This window comes from Anser brachyrhynchus (genome assembly GCF_964034855.1).
Source record: "Anser brachyrhynchus genome assembly, chromosome: 13".
NCBI classification, from domain to species: domain Eukaryota; kingdom Metazoa; phylum Chordata; class Aves; order Anseriformes; family Anatidae; genus Anser; species Anser brachyrhynchus.
The window spans coordinates 9,387,929-9,401,880 of record NC_137708.1 but is presented as its reverse complement, the minus strand read 5'-3'; the positions used below and the strand labels follow the sequence as shown (position 1 = coordinate 9,401,880).

General features: G+C 40.2%; 1 protein-coding gene across 2 annotated transcripts in view; it reads left to right on the top strand.

Annotated features, from left to right (window-relative positions):
• The first annotated feature begins 625 nt into the window (after positions 1–625).
• Positions 626–13,952, top strand: part of SLC6A14 (solute carrier family 6 member 14) — a 43,375-nt gene continuing 30,048 nt past the window's right edge. Inside the window, exon 1 of one of the 2 annotated variants that reach the window (XM_080554421.1) lies at positions 626–730. In XM_080554421.1, coding sequence (XP_080410547.1) covers positions 641–730 — 90 coding nt within the window. In that variant the 5' untranslated portion in view covers positions 626–640. Of the gene's footprint in view, positions 731–12,925; positions 13,061–13,952 lie in introns of those variants that run through there. The other variant, XM_080554420.1, reaches the window with a different exon arrangement.

Here is a 13,952-nt window from a genome sequence, read left to right as displayed (position 1 = left end):
AGAGAAAATATTTAAAGAAAGCACATAGAGGAAATCTGTTTTCAGTTTCTTTGAGGTCTACAACCCTCGCTGTCACTGGTTCAAGCAGAAAAATACTCAAAAGAAACAGTGGAGCTAAGCCAGAGAAACTGCAACAGGGCAAAGAGAGAGCTGAGTGTTCTCCTTCATGCTGTGACTAAGAGAAGTCACTATCTGCTTTCCTCTTCACAGGGGTGTCTGTCCATGGAATATTTGCCTCCTCTGTAAACAAATTCATCTAATTTCTGTGGATGGAGGAAGTTGCCACACCATGGCAAAACATGCTTTATTTCCTCATGTAATCTCACATAACAGCACATACTGCTCTAAAGACTGAACGTGCTTGCAAGCATTTGTTTAGCACAAAGTTCATTCTGCAAAAGCACAGTGATTTTGCAAGAAAGTGATTGTGCTTTCTGTGGTTGGGAAATACTGAAAGGCAAATTAAGAACCCCTGTCCTGAAGCCATTTTGCCAGATTGCTCTCTTGCTCTAGGCAATGCCTTAGTTCCTCATTAGTGTCTTCAAGAAAGCTGAACACTCCCATTAAACTATTATGTGCTAGTCTCTATTTTAGAAACCTCAGTCCCATTAGAATTTTACCATCCATGAAAGTCTCTTAAATGCTCCATGACTTATCACAATTCTCTGCTTTTGCAATCCACTTGGCAGCAAGAGGACACACCAAGCAGGAGCTTGGTTCAAAGGGAGAGGTGAGGCTCTGATTGTGGTTTTGGATATTATCTGGGAAAACCTAAGCAGGGTAGAGAAGAGCAACAATTCTATCTTCATAAGCTCTTCCTTTCTGTACACTCTGATATCTGTTAGTTGGATGAAATGGTATTATTTTTATCTGTTTTTAAGGAATAACATACTATGTGTACCTTCTTGGAGGTTGCTGTGTGGATGAAACATTGTTCAAGGCCCAGGCTGCTAGCCAAGATATTCAGTTCCTTATTGATTTACAGTAAATACATTCCAGTTAGGAAACAATAGACTATTTTGAAGCAATGATCTTAAAACCCTACTGAACAAAGTTCTGTAGATTTGGTTTTTTTTTTTCTTTTCTTTTTCCTTGTTATGTCCTTAGTTCATATAATGATATATCAGATTTCTTCAAAAGAAGAAAGAGGCCACCTAGTGACTAATTACAGCCTGCTGCAGTAGAAAACTGGAAGGTATGAAAACAACTTCAGTGCACTAATAATGTTATTTATTTTTTAAAAAGAGAAAGACAGTTGGACATTGAAAATCAGATTACAACCAGCTGTGCTTTAAAAAAATTAACATGTCTATTTTTGGCGTGGATCTCATGCTCATCGTAAAAATAGTCAGATTTGGCAGTTTGTAAGTTACTGAAAGTTCACTGTGGCACTCAGAAGAAAACCATTTCTACTCTACCTGGTAACTTTACTGACGTATTTGTGAAAACTCCATGACCCCACAGAACAATATCAACGCTGAGTGAGAGGTGAAGTGTGATTGAACAAAAATGTTCATAAAAGGTAATTGCTGGTGCCAGACCACCTGCTAGGGCGCTGCAGAAAATCCCTGTGGATTGTTCTCATCTATGTGCAGAGATACCACCAGCACTGCAGAATCTTTGGCTTCCTTTTTTTTTCAGCAGTGAAAAGGGATCCACAGCAGTTTGTCTTACACAGACAAATTTCCCTCTGTCTATATTGGCTTTTAAGGGAGCCTAAAGCTGTTGGTATGGTTGGAGAAGAGTCTAAGTTTATGTTTTTTTGAATTAATGTTTCTTTGTTTTCAACTGGACATACTTAAGTTTTCCTGCACTGTCTGCACAAGGAAATTGGGCTCCTAGCTGTCTGTGCTTAATGTCATTTGGATGACTAATACAGATGACATGAATAGCTCCCTAAGACATGTATCCAGTGTCTCTGTTAAATATTGATCTTGCATGCTTTAAGTGTTTAGGCAGGCTTCCAGTGACACCCTTACTTTCAAAGAGAATTTACTGTACAGTATGTGCAGTGTAATCTCAATACCTGCAATCACATTTTATTGTATTCAAGCAGTATCCTGAAAATACCTTCTCCCTACAAATATTCCCTACACACATCAGGGCTTTGTTTCAGCAGTGTCTCCAAGAACAGAGAATGCTAGCCTCGGACTACACAAGTCATCAGATGTTGCCCATATTACACTTCCAGGGTCATGTACTGCCAGTATGGTCAGTTTCATTTTTTTTTTGCCTACCTGTAACAAGATTCTGTAACAAAATTCTGGTTTACCTGTCATCTAAAAAAAAAAATCTACATAGAAATGAAGGATAAAACAGAAGACAAGGTAGGATTCCATCGAAGACTATGCATTGATGAAATCAGCTTTGACCTGTGTTTGAGGAATTTTGCTGCAGGTATAAATTGTTGTTTTCCAGACCAGATGGGAATAGCAAAAATAATAATTTAAAAAAAACAAAAGTTGCATAACTTTGGAGAAAAACACATTTAGAAAACTCGGTGTGACTAACTCAACAAATATGAATGTTACTTTATACCTAAATGAAATATTTCAAATGTTTTGAAAATGCTTGTGGCAGTTTCCTGTGGCACTTCCAGGCCTCTTACATATTTCATTATAAGCTCTAATTCAGTCTGGCACCCTATGTGAGTACTAAATTAATTTCAGAGCAAAGCCATTTGTTTTCTATTTGCTGGAATATAAGTTAGTCATAATTTAACTCCTTTGCTTGGCTTTTATGCCTCCTAGGTATCTGGTTCATATCAAGTCTTTTCCAGGTGTTCTGTTAGATATGCCCTATGTTTATGAATAGTACAGTTCATGTAGGGTAATGTGATGTAAGCTTAGGAGTTTTTTTTTTTGTTTTTTTTTTCTCTATACCTATCTGAAATTCCAAGATCTGAATACAGGAAGGATATTTATATTAGCCTATGCTTGTCTCCTGCAAAGGAATCTCACACAATAATTTTTGCTTCAGCCAGTTCCTGTGGTTGAACTCAATCAGCAGTTTTCTACCTCTTTCTATATATGAATCCTAAAAAATGTCCTATGAAAGTCAAGACCAAATGAGCTATAGGAGACTGGTGTTTTGTAATTGTTCTTTGTAGACCCTTATGTATCCTTTCAGGTACATAATACATTCTTTGCTGGTGATGATATATTTGGTAGGAAGTGGTTTTTTTTTTCATTAACTTTACTTGAAGTCAGCAGCAGACTGTATCTTCATGGCCCCTTCCAGAACACTGTCCAGGAATAATACACTATAATCAGAGCTTAAAAACAGTGTGTTTGACAATGTGTTCATTGCAATGAGCAATACCCACTTTGGGGAATTTCTGGGCTGCAAGGCTGAGTTAAATAGTGAAGTCCTCCATTCAATACGTACAGTCACAAACAACAAATTTGCCATGCCTTTACGCTGTATCTTTAACCCTCTTCTATATGAAGCAAAATGATTCCTTGAGTAAATACGTAACACCTGGCAGATTTATCAGCAGCAACCTTTCCTTTCAGAGTGCTAGCTTCTGCCTGCAGAGTCCTCTGGTATTTTCTGTCTTGTGCAATCGAGGAAATGTTCTTAAACACTCAGAAGACAAGAAGTGAAGGAATACTCCAGAGCTTTTCTGATAAGCTTCAACATTCCAATAGTATTAATGTCTTATCTTTCCAAACCTGAAGAAATAATACAAATAAAAATTACACGGGGATCAAACACACACAAATTGCAGATTTCATAACAGTTGTGGTTTTTTATGATTTCCAACAAAAAGAAAAGTTAATATTGAGAAATCTGGTGCCACCCATCAGTCTCATTCACTGCAATAACTCCTGATGAAAGACAACAGCACCCAAATCTTTGCTTTGCTTTTTCTTTTTCACCCTTTGCTTTTCCACAAGCCTATTGAAGCTGGATTTTAAAAGCTCTCAAGTCAGCATTTCAGAGGTGAACCTGACTGTTCCTTGCCCTGAGTAGGGATGGAGTTAGTCATCATTGTTAGCAATGATCTCATCAGTTCTTTTTTTTTTTTTTTTTTTTAAAGCTTACCTTTTCTATTTTGCAAATCTCTGGCCATCTCTACTCATGCATCTTCCTATCTGGCTTACAGCTCTTACAGAGCTTTAGCACTGCATTCCTCAGAGCACAGGTTAGATTTTGTGTTTGATCTTGTCATTTGTCTCCTGTGCCATGACTACATTCTTCCTCCTGATATTCCTTGGTTTCAGTAGAACTGGTTAAATTTTATTTCTGTTTTTCTTCTGATAGAATACATGTTTTGCTGGCTGATATTGATCTAGTAATGCAGCAAGTTACAAATGGCAGGACCCAAGTGTTGGTTGTTTGCCTTGTATTTGTTCCAAATTTGTTAACCTTGTCTTCCTTCCCTCAAATCCCATTATACAAATGACCAGGGTAGTGCTGGGATGCTCCTGGCAATTGTCTTCCTACGTTATTTTTTATTGTTGCCTGATGTAGGAAAACTGTTGGTGTCTGTCCAAGAATTTTGATCTAGTAGCTTTTAATGGGTATGCTCCTTTTTCACAACAGTCTGAACTTCTTGTGTGAGTCATAAAAAGCAATTATTTGTGTAGGTGTAACTCTGTAAATGTTCCCCTAGGTCCCTGTAGAGATTGCAGAGAAAAAACTACTCCCAAAAACTATGCCATGAAAAATCTATAATGTACTTCCTGAAGAAGTCGTCAAGTGTTGCTCCAGTGTAATCCTCTAACCTTTTTGCTGCGGGGCTTAATCCTCTGAACAAGCATTTCTCTAGTTCTCAGCAATGTATTTTAGGACACCGTCCCACACAGTCAGTGTCAGTGCTTTATTCTTTCTCCCACCAGGCGGCATATTGGACATTTTACTGTCACTTGTTTAGATGGCAAGAAAGAAACGGTTGTTGGGAGCAGCTGGGAGGGGGTTGGGGGAAAGGCTGCTGTTGTGTTTATCTTTGGATGGATGGAGGGAGAGGGACTGCTCAGTATTTGGTTTTGATCTGGCATCCAGCAGGTTCATGGCTTTATTCCAGTTCTTTGGATGCTTTGTCTCATACAGTCCTGAGACTCTGCCTGTTGGGCAACAATTTTGTTGCTCTTCTGGAGCACAGCTATCTTGGAACGGTCCAGCTGGAGCACAGAGTAACACCAGAGCAAAGGACTATAAGTCTGGCATCTGCCTTGGGCTGTTGAGTGGTGAGATCTGCTCAAAGCAGTCTGGAAGGGGTGGCACTCAGCTGTCCATGCCTGGCTGCTGTGCCATGCCCAACTGGGAGGTGTCCAGAGCCAGCTAACAAGAGCTGTGCTCACCAGTCCAGGCGTTAGGAAAGCCCATTCTGATCAGACTGCCTGTGATACCTGGACCAGACCCAGATGAGTGGGAACATTTTTTCCAAACTACAGCTATGTGCAAGCCAAAGAAGGTCCCAAGAGTGCTTATCAGTTGAGAAGTCTGAGTGTAGAAGCCTTTAAGGGAAAAACTTTCCTATGCAGGAGTGAAGTTGTCCATGTTCTTCTCGCTGTTGTATTATAATGGGTAGATTGCTATGCAAGTCTCAGTGCACACTGTGATAATGTGTACCACAGTCACCAAGACGGGCAGGCTGTGGGGTTTTAACTTTCCTGAAGTGCAGGACCAAGGGGAATTCCTGAGAGGGGGTAAATATGGTAGGTTATGGGCCTGGAAAGAAGGAGGAAAACCCAGTCTCACCTTTACTTTCAGTTTCAGCAGAAACACCTTTATCTTGAGGTGAAATCCACCTCTCCTTCCTCCACCCTTTCAGTGAGGTCACTGTAGCAACGGAATGTGCTTATGAGTTTTGGAAGAGAGAAAAACAACACCCTCCCACAGCCAAATATAGCCCTCAGAGCCTACACTGTCCTAAGACTTAATAGCATGTTACCTGCCAGTATCATGATAATTTAATGAGAGATTAAACAGAATCACCTGTTACTAGTAGCCCTCCCCACTCTAGTCTGGGTCTGCTATCAGCTTCTGAGAGGCTGCCAGAAGTTCAGCTTCATTGTCTTGAAGAGCTGCAGAGATGGACATTCCCCTTGTACATGGTCTTGCTCATTCTGCCCCCAGTGTGATCCTTGAGCAAGCATCAGAGAGCAAGCTGACAGATAGTTAAGCTTTGCTTTCTGATAATGTTCTGCGTTGCCAGTATCCCACAGCTGACCAGGTCTGGGGATTAAATTCTGGAGTTGAAAATACAAATTTTAGGGCAGATTTGCTGGTGGATGATGGGAAGAGGAAGGTTAAGGAGTTGTAGCTTTTGGTTGTACAATGGAAAAGCCACTGCCTCTTTCCCCACTGCATTCATACCCTGAAACAGACGTAGCAAAGGCTCTGGGCTCTGCTTGTCTTTAGGCACATCAGTTATCAGGTCTGAAGTACACACAAACCTATATATGCAGCTTTTTGGAATAACCACACATAAACTTTAATACTCTACCAGTCCTACTGATAAATCAAACAGGTGCAAGGTTTTGAGTTGCTCTGCTCTACTTAATGCTATGGAAGGATAACCTTAGGTTAGATACATAGCTTGGTCATGTCCTCCCTGTTTTACATATGAGGAAACAGAAAGATGAAATTGCTCTCTCAAGCTGTGTGTCTGCATTCCAGGCATATGCCAGCCTCCTACAGGTTCACTGACAGCTGTAGGTGCAGAAAGAAGATGGAAATTGGCCAGCAGTGTGTTGTGTCAGACTCAGAATGGGTGTTCTTAGTTTCACGTTTGATGTTCTGTCTAGCAAGCCATATGGTCTTTGTTTACGAAAATGTAAGAATGCACTATAAGCCATGAGAAAAATGAAACTGCCACTAGTTCCATTTATTTCACCTGATTTTACAATGTAATAAAAACAAACAAACAAACAAAAAATTCCAGTCAGTTATGACAGCAACTGCAAGAACCACAATGATGATGTGTTTTTGCTTGTTTGTTTCATCATTTCTAATATTGTAAAGCAAATAATTTATATAGGAACATAGAACTGGAGGCACTCTTTAATGAAAAGAGCCACAGCTTTTCATAGCAGTGTGGTAAAAACAAAGATAAAGTTATGAAGCAATTAAAACATCTAGTTCAGAGGATTTAGTTTGGCAACTGTCTTTTTCAGAGTTGTTTTTAGAGTAGTTCTGAATTCTCCCTTGAAACTACTGTGGGCATGGCATTACTGAGAGCTGCCCATGCCCCTTACAGTGAGAGCAGATGATCAGTTCTTCACAGGTCATTCTTTATAGCACTTGTCCTCTGCAATTGCCTTGGGTTCAGTCATGTGCCTCAAGGGCAAGAGCAACTGTTTTGGTATTCCCCGTGGGAACACTAGGGCTGTCTTTTCCTGGAGTGATGAAATCCTGATCCTGCAGTGCCAGTTCTGTTTGCAGTGCCCTGGTGTGTACTTTTGTTTGCTGTTCCCTGGCTCTTAAGTCATTTCCACTCATTCAAGTCGGGTTATTACTACACTGTGGAATTCCAGTTCATAAGGGAATGAATAGCTTTAACCTGAATATTATTTCTAGTCTTTTCCTCATTTATTTCCTGGACACCCTCACCTTGCTCTCTCCCCAGCTTTGGCCTTTATTCTGTAATCTTCTGTGACCTTTAGAAGTATTTCCTTGCCAAAAGCCAAATAAAAGTCTCCACACAATAACAGTTTCTTCAGTCGATACTGAACTTTAAACAATCCATAATGATTGTCTCGTTTTGTTTTAAACTGTTTTCTGCCCATAACTGTGTGCATTGTTTCATACAATATTCTTGATCAAATATGATTCCTTACCAGATTTCTAATCTATTTAACATATTCTATGAAAGGTCACAGTATTTTGCCTAAAACAGATTGGATCTCAAATTCAAGCTCTGGGTTGTGGTTCATAACCCTGATTCTGAATTTGTCCAGTGGCTCCACTTTGGGACTTAAACTTGTTTCCCAGTTGTTGGTCAGATAAACTGGCTCTCCCGTAACTTTTCAGCCCTTCAAACAATAAGGGAGCTTATAGTCTTTCCTCTATACACAGTCTCAAGAACAATTTTCAAATCCAAAATTTACCTTGAGTTATAGTCCTGATATCTGTTCTGAAAGCCAGTACAGAAACTGAGTACAGAAGTCAAGATGTGCCAGGAAGGCAGAGCTAATGCGTTTTTAGATCCCAGGCCCATACTGAGTTGTACCTGGCAAATGAGGCTGACCTCCATATACCTCATGATACAGTCAAGGTCTTCTGCCTCAGAGGTTTATTTTTGATAGTGTTGCTGTCAGACACCATCCCAGTCAGAAAGGCTATATCTTGAGAATCCAATGGAATAAAATTTGGGAAATTTGTAACTAACAGTGAGATTAATGACCATCTAAACTAGACAGCAATAAAACTTCCCGATTAAGAATTCTTTAGCAGCTTGTATAAGACATTTCTTCTTGTTTACACAATCTGCTCTCAGTAGTGTGTGATCTCATATCATTTTTATAGTACTTCAGATAAACTCTTTGATTATATTACATTGACTTAAGTTCACTTGAAGTTCATTTAATGTTTTCACTCCAAATACCTACAGCAGAAACAAAAAGCAACGTCAGAAGCAGAAACATAACTAAAAGAGCAAATAATTAAAGTGTATCTGATGTTGTTACATTTAATAAAACAAGATTGAGACTGATACCAACCCTGACCCAGATGCCACAGTGAAGGTGATGAAATATAGTACAAGAGTGGGTACTGCTCCTGCATGAGCTGACACCGAGCACTACTAGATAGTTTTAAGGTCTCCTTATGTTTCTGTGGTGAACCCATTCCTGCTGTCCAAATTTCTTAAGCAGCACAAACACAAAAAATGTGTTCTCTGCCTGACGTGAACAGTGTATCACTACATGCTCATGTGCTTTGGTTATCACCATGCTATGGTAGGACTTTTTAAGTCAATGGTGTGAGTACTTTTCCATGCACGTTTCTCCAGTGGCTATTGATGCAAATAAGGGATCTGCAAAGAAAGGAGGTTACTTCTCCAAGGCCAAGATAAGGAGCATTTCATGCCAGATATTAAACCTCCTCTACTAGGTGTCCACTTCTCGCCACTCTCTGGGACCAGCTGTTGTCCAGTCCAGCTTCTGCTCACCCGCTGCGAAGGCATCCAAACAGCAAAGTCCAGGCAGACAGCAAATGAGAAAAGGAAGCTTCAGTAACATCTGTATTCTAATGCAAGTGACTTCTAGGGTCTCTCATATTCAGTATGATTTTGAACACATTATTTTTTGATACACAGCCTTTCTAGGAAGAGCAGTAAGAGGAGACAAAACTGAAAGCAAAAAATGGTTGAACCCCTCTGCTGGCACTTATGAAAGAACATTGCAGTTTTATGGGCAGTGCTGGGCAGGGAGAGGAAGATGCTGGAGGGAGTGCAAGGAGAGATTGATTTGCAGTTGTGAGATAGATTGCTTGTGTTAACCAACACAAGAGATTGCTCTTATCCGCAGAGAAGGAAGTTACAAGAAAGACCCAAACAATAGGTGAAGTCCTACCTTACTTAAATCAACAGATTATCAACTGTGTGTGCGTGGTTTCCATAAACACACAGGATTTTCTAAGCTAGGAGAAAGTTAGTGAGTTTGATACTTTCATACATTGAATGTTCATAAAAACCTATTTGAAAAAAGAAATTTTCATGTTAAACCTCAGCACCTCCATGAGCAGCAGGGTTAGGACCAGTGTCTCCAGGACTCTTTATGCCTTAGAAAAAGAGGTTTGGAAACTCTCCCTGTCCAAGATCACCACCAGTACCAAACAGGACAGTGTAGAGCCTGTCACAGTCCCTGTCATCCACAGCTACATCAGAGGCTTAAATAGAGACCTGAAGGGCCCAGAGCTGCCTTTTGTGCCCAAAGCTGGGACAGAGCTAGCTCTTCTGCATCCCATTTGTGGTTTTACTGGTATGCAAGGATGGCCTTCAGGAACAGAGTTGTACAACAAAAACTTGCAGCCAACAGTACAGAATGTTTTCCTTTACCGAGTTTGGGGATTTCCTCTCATTGCAGTGTCAGACTCAATCTTGTTTCCTGGTTTTTGCTTCAAAGGCTCCCATGCTGTGTGTGCGTGGTTTACAAGGCTTTGTTGGCATGACACGTAGACCTTTGTGGTATGATAACTTACCTGCTTTCTTGAACTTTTGAGCAGTTGGCCTTTACTCTGTGACTGCCACAGGTGGGACTACACACTAATCCTTTTATGTAGTCTCTCTGGTCTCAAGTATATGGGAGGAGAGGGCTTGATAAAGGCTTTGAGTAAACTCCTTTTGGCTAAAACAGAGAAAGAAAGGTTATCTTGGGTTATATTTGTGTCTAAACTCAAACCACTTGTATGTAAATAAATTACCTTCCTCAATGGAAGTAACCTTAAGGAAAGTTTAAAAAACCTTCACACCTTTCAAACAAATCGGCCAGAAAAAAAAAAAAAACATAGCCAAACAATTGATAGTATCTGGGAGTTGCCTCTTTACACAGCTCCAAGTCAGGTTTTAGAGCCTCCCACATTTCCACCTGCCACGATCTCACAGCACGGTGTGAACAGAGAAACAGAGTGGTAAAAAACAAAGCAGGGACTCAGCAGGAGATGCACTGCACGCATTTAATGCCTTCCTGTGCGGGTTATCTTTTGTTCTGTGGGTTGGCAAGCTAGAATAAACAGATCTGGGTGGCACAGTGAAGTTGCTGTTTCTAATGAAGCATCCCTCCTCAGTTCCTTCATTTCTGAGTATTTTAACTCCACGGTGTCTGGGGGGGTGATGGCCGTTGATGGAGGGTGGACAGGAGTGCTGGAGGCTGTAGAGTTTCAGAGGACATGCACGGTGGAGCAAGGGCCAGAAGTGTGTCCGGGATGTTGGATGCCATCTCCTCCCACCTGAGAGCACAAAGCTCTCAGCAGGGTTAAGGTCTGATGTGACCAAACAAAACCACAGCTTTGGAGAAACACAATCATTTAGCTCAGAGTGGACTTACAGGGGTGGAGGCTTTTAAGTTTTCATGTGTTCAAGACTTGCTGGCAGTGTCAGGAATATAATTGTTTGGGAAAAAAAAAAAAAAAGACATTAGTCTTCCAGTTTACATCCTAAAAGTTATGGCTTATATGGCAGGAAGCAAATGCAACCTTAAAAACAATTAGCAAGGCTTCTTAGGTTCCATGTAGTAGTTTCTGTGAAAATATATAAAAAATATATAAATATATATTAAATAAATATGCATATATAAAAATTTGATTGTTTTGGCAACTACCATAGGAACATACTGCGTCCCATTTGGGAGGCAAAACGAATTTTAAGTAGCCTTTTGGATTCTGATTCCCCACCTGGCCTGCTGCTCTCTTTGTTCATACAGAAATCTTTTGATCTGAATGTCACTGCAAATAAAAAAGAGAAGAGCTGCTCCATCTGTTAGGCATTGCATCTGACAGATGATGGTGTAGTTTAACAAAGAATTAGAACAACTCTGACATTTCCTTTCTGATCTAGTTTAAGCCACAGAAAGCATACTAGACATGGATTTTTTTTTTTTTGAGCTTTTTAAAAAGAGAAACTAAGGAAGAGGATGTGCAAAGCAGCTATAATGACAGAAAATAAAATACTAAGATAAGTAAATGTATTATATTTTTTTTCATTTTGAATGAGTACAAGAATTAAATCATCATGTTGTCCTGCAAAATCTATGTATGTCCTTTGACTACTAACTTTGGCCAAAATTGCTATCTGTATCTTTCCTCTAAAAAGAAAGAAGAAAAAAAAAAGTTATTTTAACAAAAGTTTTTATTTTTTGAGTGAGACTTCACCTCTGTTTTTATGCATGTGTTTTGTCATAAAAAGAGCTGAAGAGAGACAGGAATAATAAAATATTTACAAAGAAGTGTTTTGCTGTGGGTTGATCCTAATGAGTTTTAAACTGTAGTAGCATTTTATCTAGACACTGGCTCTTATTCATAGACACAACCAAACCATATACATGGGATTTCTAATACTGAAATGTTGCTATTTAATAAGCTGCCTTATTCTCAAATACCAGTGAAAAAGCCACTTGCTAGAGCAAAGAGACACCATTGCCAGCACTTGACCAGTTGCCCTTCTCTGGGAGAGGGCACACTTAGCCCACACTTAATACAATATACTTCGAGTCAGATGTCCAGGAAAGAGTTCTCCAAGTTATCACTGAATTTTGAAAACTTGGTCAAGGAGAAAGACTGGTCCCATCATCAGGAAAACCAACCTGTTGTGTTTCAGTACTGTTAAATCAGCTTGATTTCTTTAGCAACAGTAAACACAAGTAATCCCTCTGCAGAAAATAGTTGTCATGGGGAAGGCAGTGACAGGGGATGGAATCGTCATGCTGCAGCTCCTAGCAACCAGCATCACACCCCGAGGACATTCTGCTTGCCCAGCTACGGGCACCCAGCCACTCTCCTTGCCCAGGGGTGACCACTGAGGTACATGTAGGCATAACACCTGTGCCTGCCCTGGCCGAGAGGCACTGCTCTAGAAGAAGAAGTTATCATTATGTAAGCACTGAATTTCCCCGGATGTAGTCTGGCAAAAGCTCTGCCCTAACACATCGCTGAAGAGGGAGTCTGCTATCTTTGGACAACCATGTTTGCACCATGCCCCAAAGAAAAGAAGGAATTTTCATAGCAAAGAGCTATGAGATGTATTGTCTTCCTGAAAAACTGAAACACCTGGGAGACCAAACAGACAAAAAAAAAAAAAACAAGTGCAAATTCTTAAATGCCATCATTAAATTTAACAATGTAAGGATAAAAAGGTAAGAGGGAGGTACAAGGGTGAAGGGTGCTGTGCCAAGCAGTGAGAATTCTCTTGCAGCCTTGGCACAAGGAGGTGTGGACGTGGGTGACAATGGGTAATTTGCATGAAGCCTCCTGTCAGTGCAAGGCGTGACAAACAGAAATGGCCGCACTTAGCTGCTGTATGAAGTGGAGTTTTGGTTGTAAAGTTTGGAGAGAGGGAAAAGTCCAAGGCTACCGCGAGAGAAAAAGACGAGAAGAAAAGCTTCTGGACGAGGAAGAAGTAGGTATTTATATGAATGGCTTAGAGGTCATCTTGAGTGTGACCAGTGTGACTGACATAGGCTCCAAGCCTCGTCTTCGTTTCAGCTTTGCATGTACACAAGCTAAGCTTGGCATCTCATTAAAGGGGTGGGGAATTAAGGTAGTGTTAGTCAAACAAACAAGTTACACTTGTTATCTTCCTTCCACAATTAAGCATGAACTTTGTCTCTTTCTCACCATCCTGCTGTGAAACTGGAATTTCTGTTGTGATTGTATATGGCTCAGGTATTGTGTATGTTGGTTAAGTGGTGTCTGGGTTACATATCAGTCAGTCCAAACTGGAAGAAACAGGAATAGATGCACAAGGATTGGGCTGAAGAGAGAAAGGGAAATAGCTAACACACACACACAAGCACACCTTATCTACTGCATCTGTAAATTCTTCTTCATTTATAACACAAAATAAGTGTGGTCAACAATCTTAGAGGCTGGCAGATTTCAATAAAAGTGAGAAATTTCATATTGCAATCTCACAAAAGAGCTTTTGAAATAGATTTAAATCCAGTGAGGATACAGGAGATTGACTCATAAACAGTTGCAGAGGGGCAACTGCAACTGTTTGGATGATATCATGGAGCTTTATTGTTTCATTATTGTGGGGTTTCACAGTATCATCACCAGACTGTTGTTTTTGTGAAAGACCTGCCATATTGCCTAGGCATGGGATACAGGCAAAGGTGCATGTGGAGCTAACAGTTGCTGTGATTTCTTATTTCCATGGCTCTGTCAAGTCTTCAGCTTCCAATGTCCTCTCAAATGTAATCTCAGTAGAAAAAAATTAGGAGGATTTTTTTTCCAGAATATCTTATATTTTCCTGGTGTTAATCTGGCAAAAATTTGCATTCCATGGA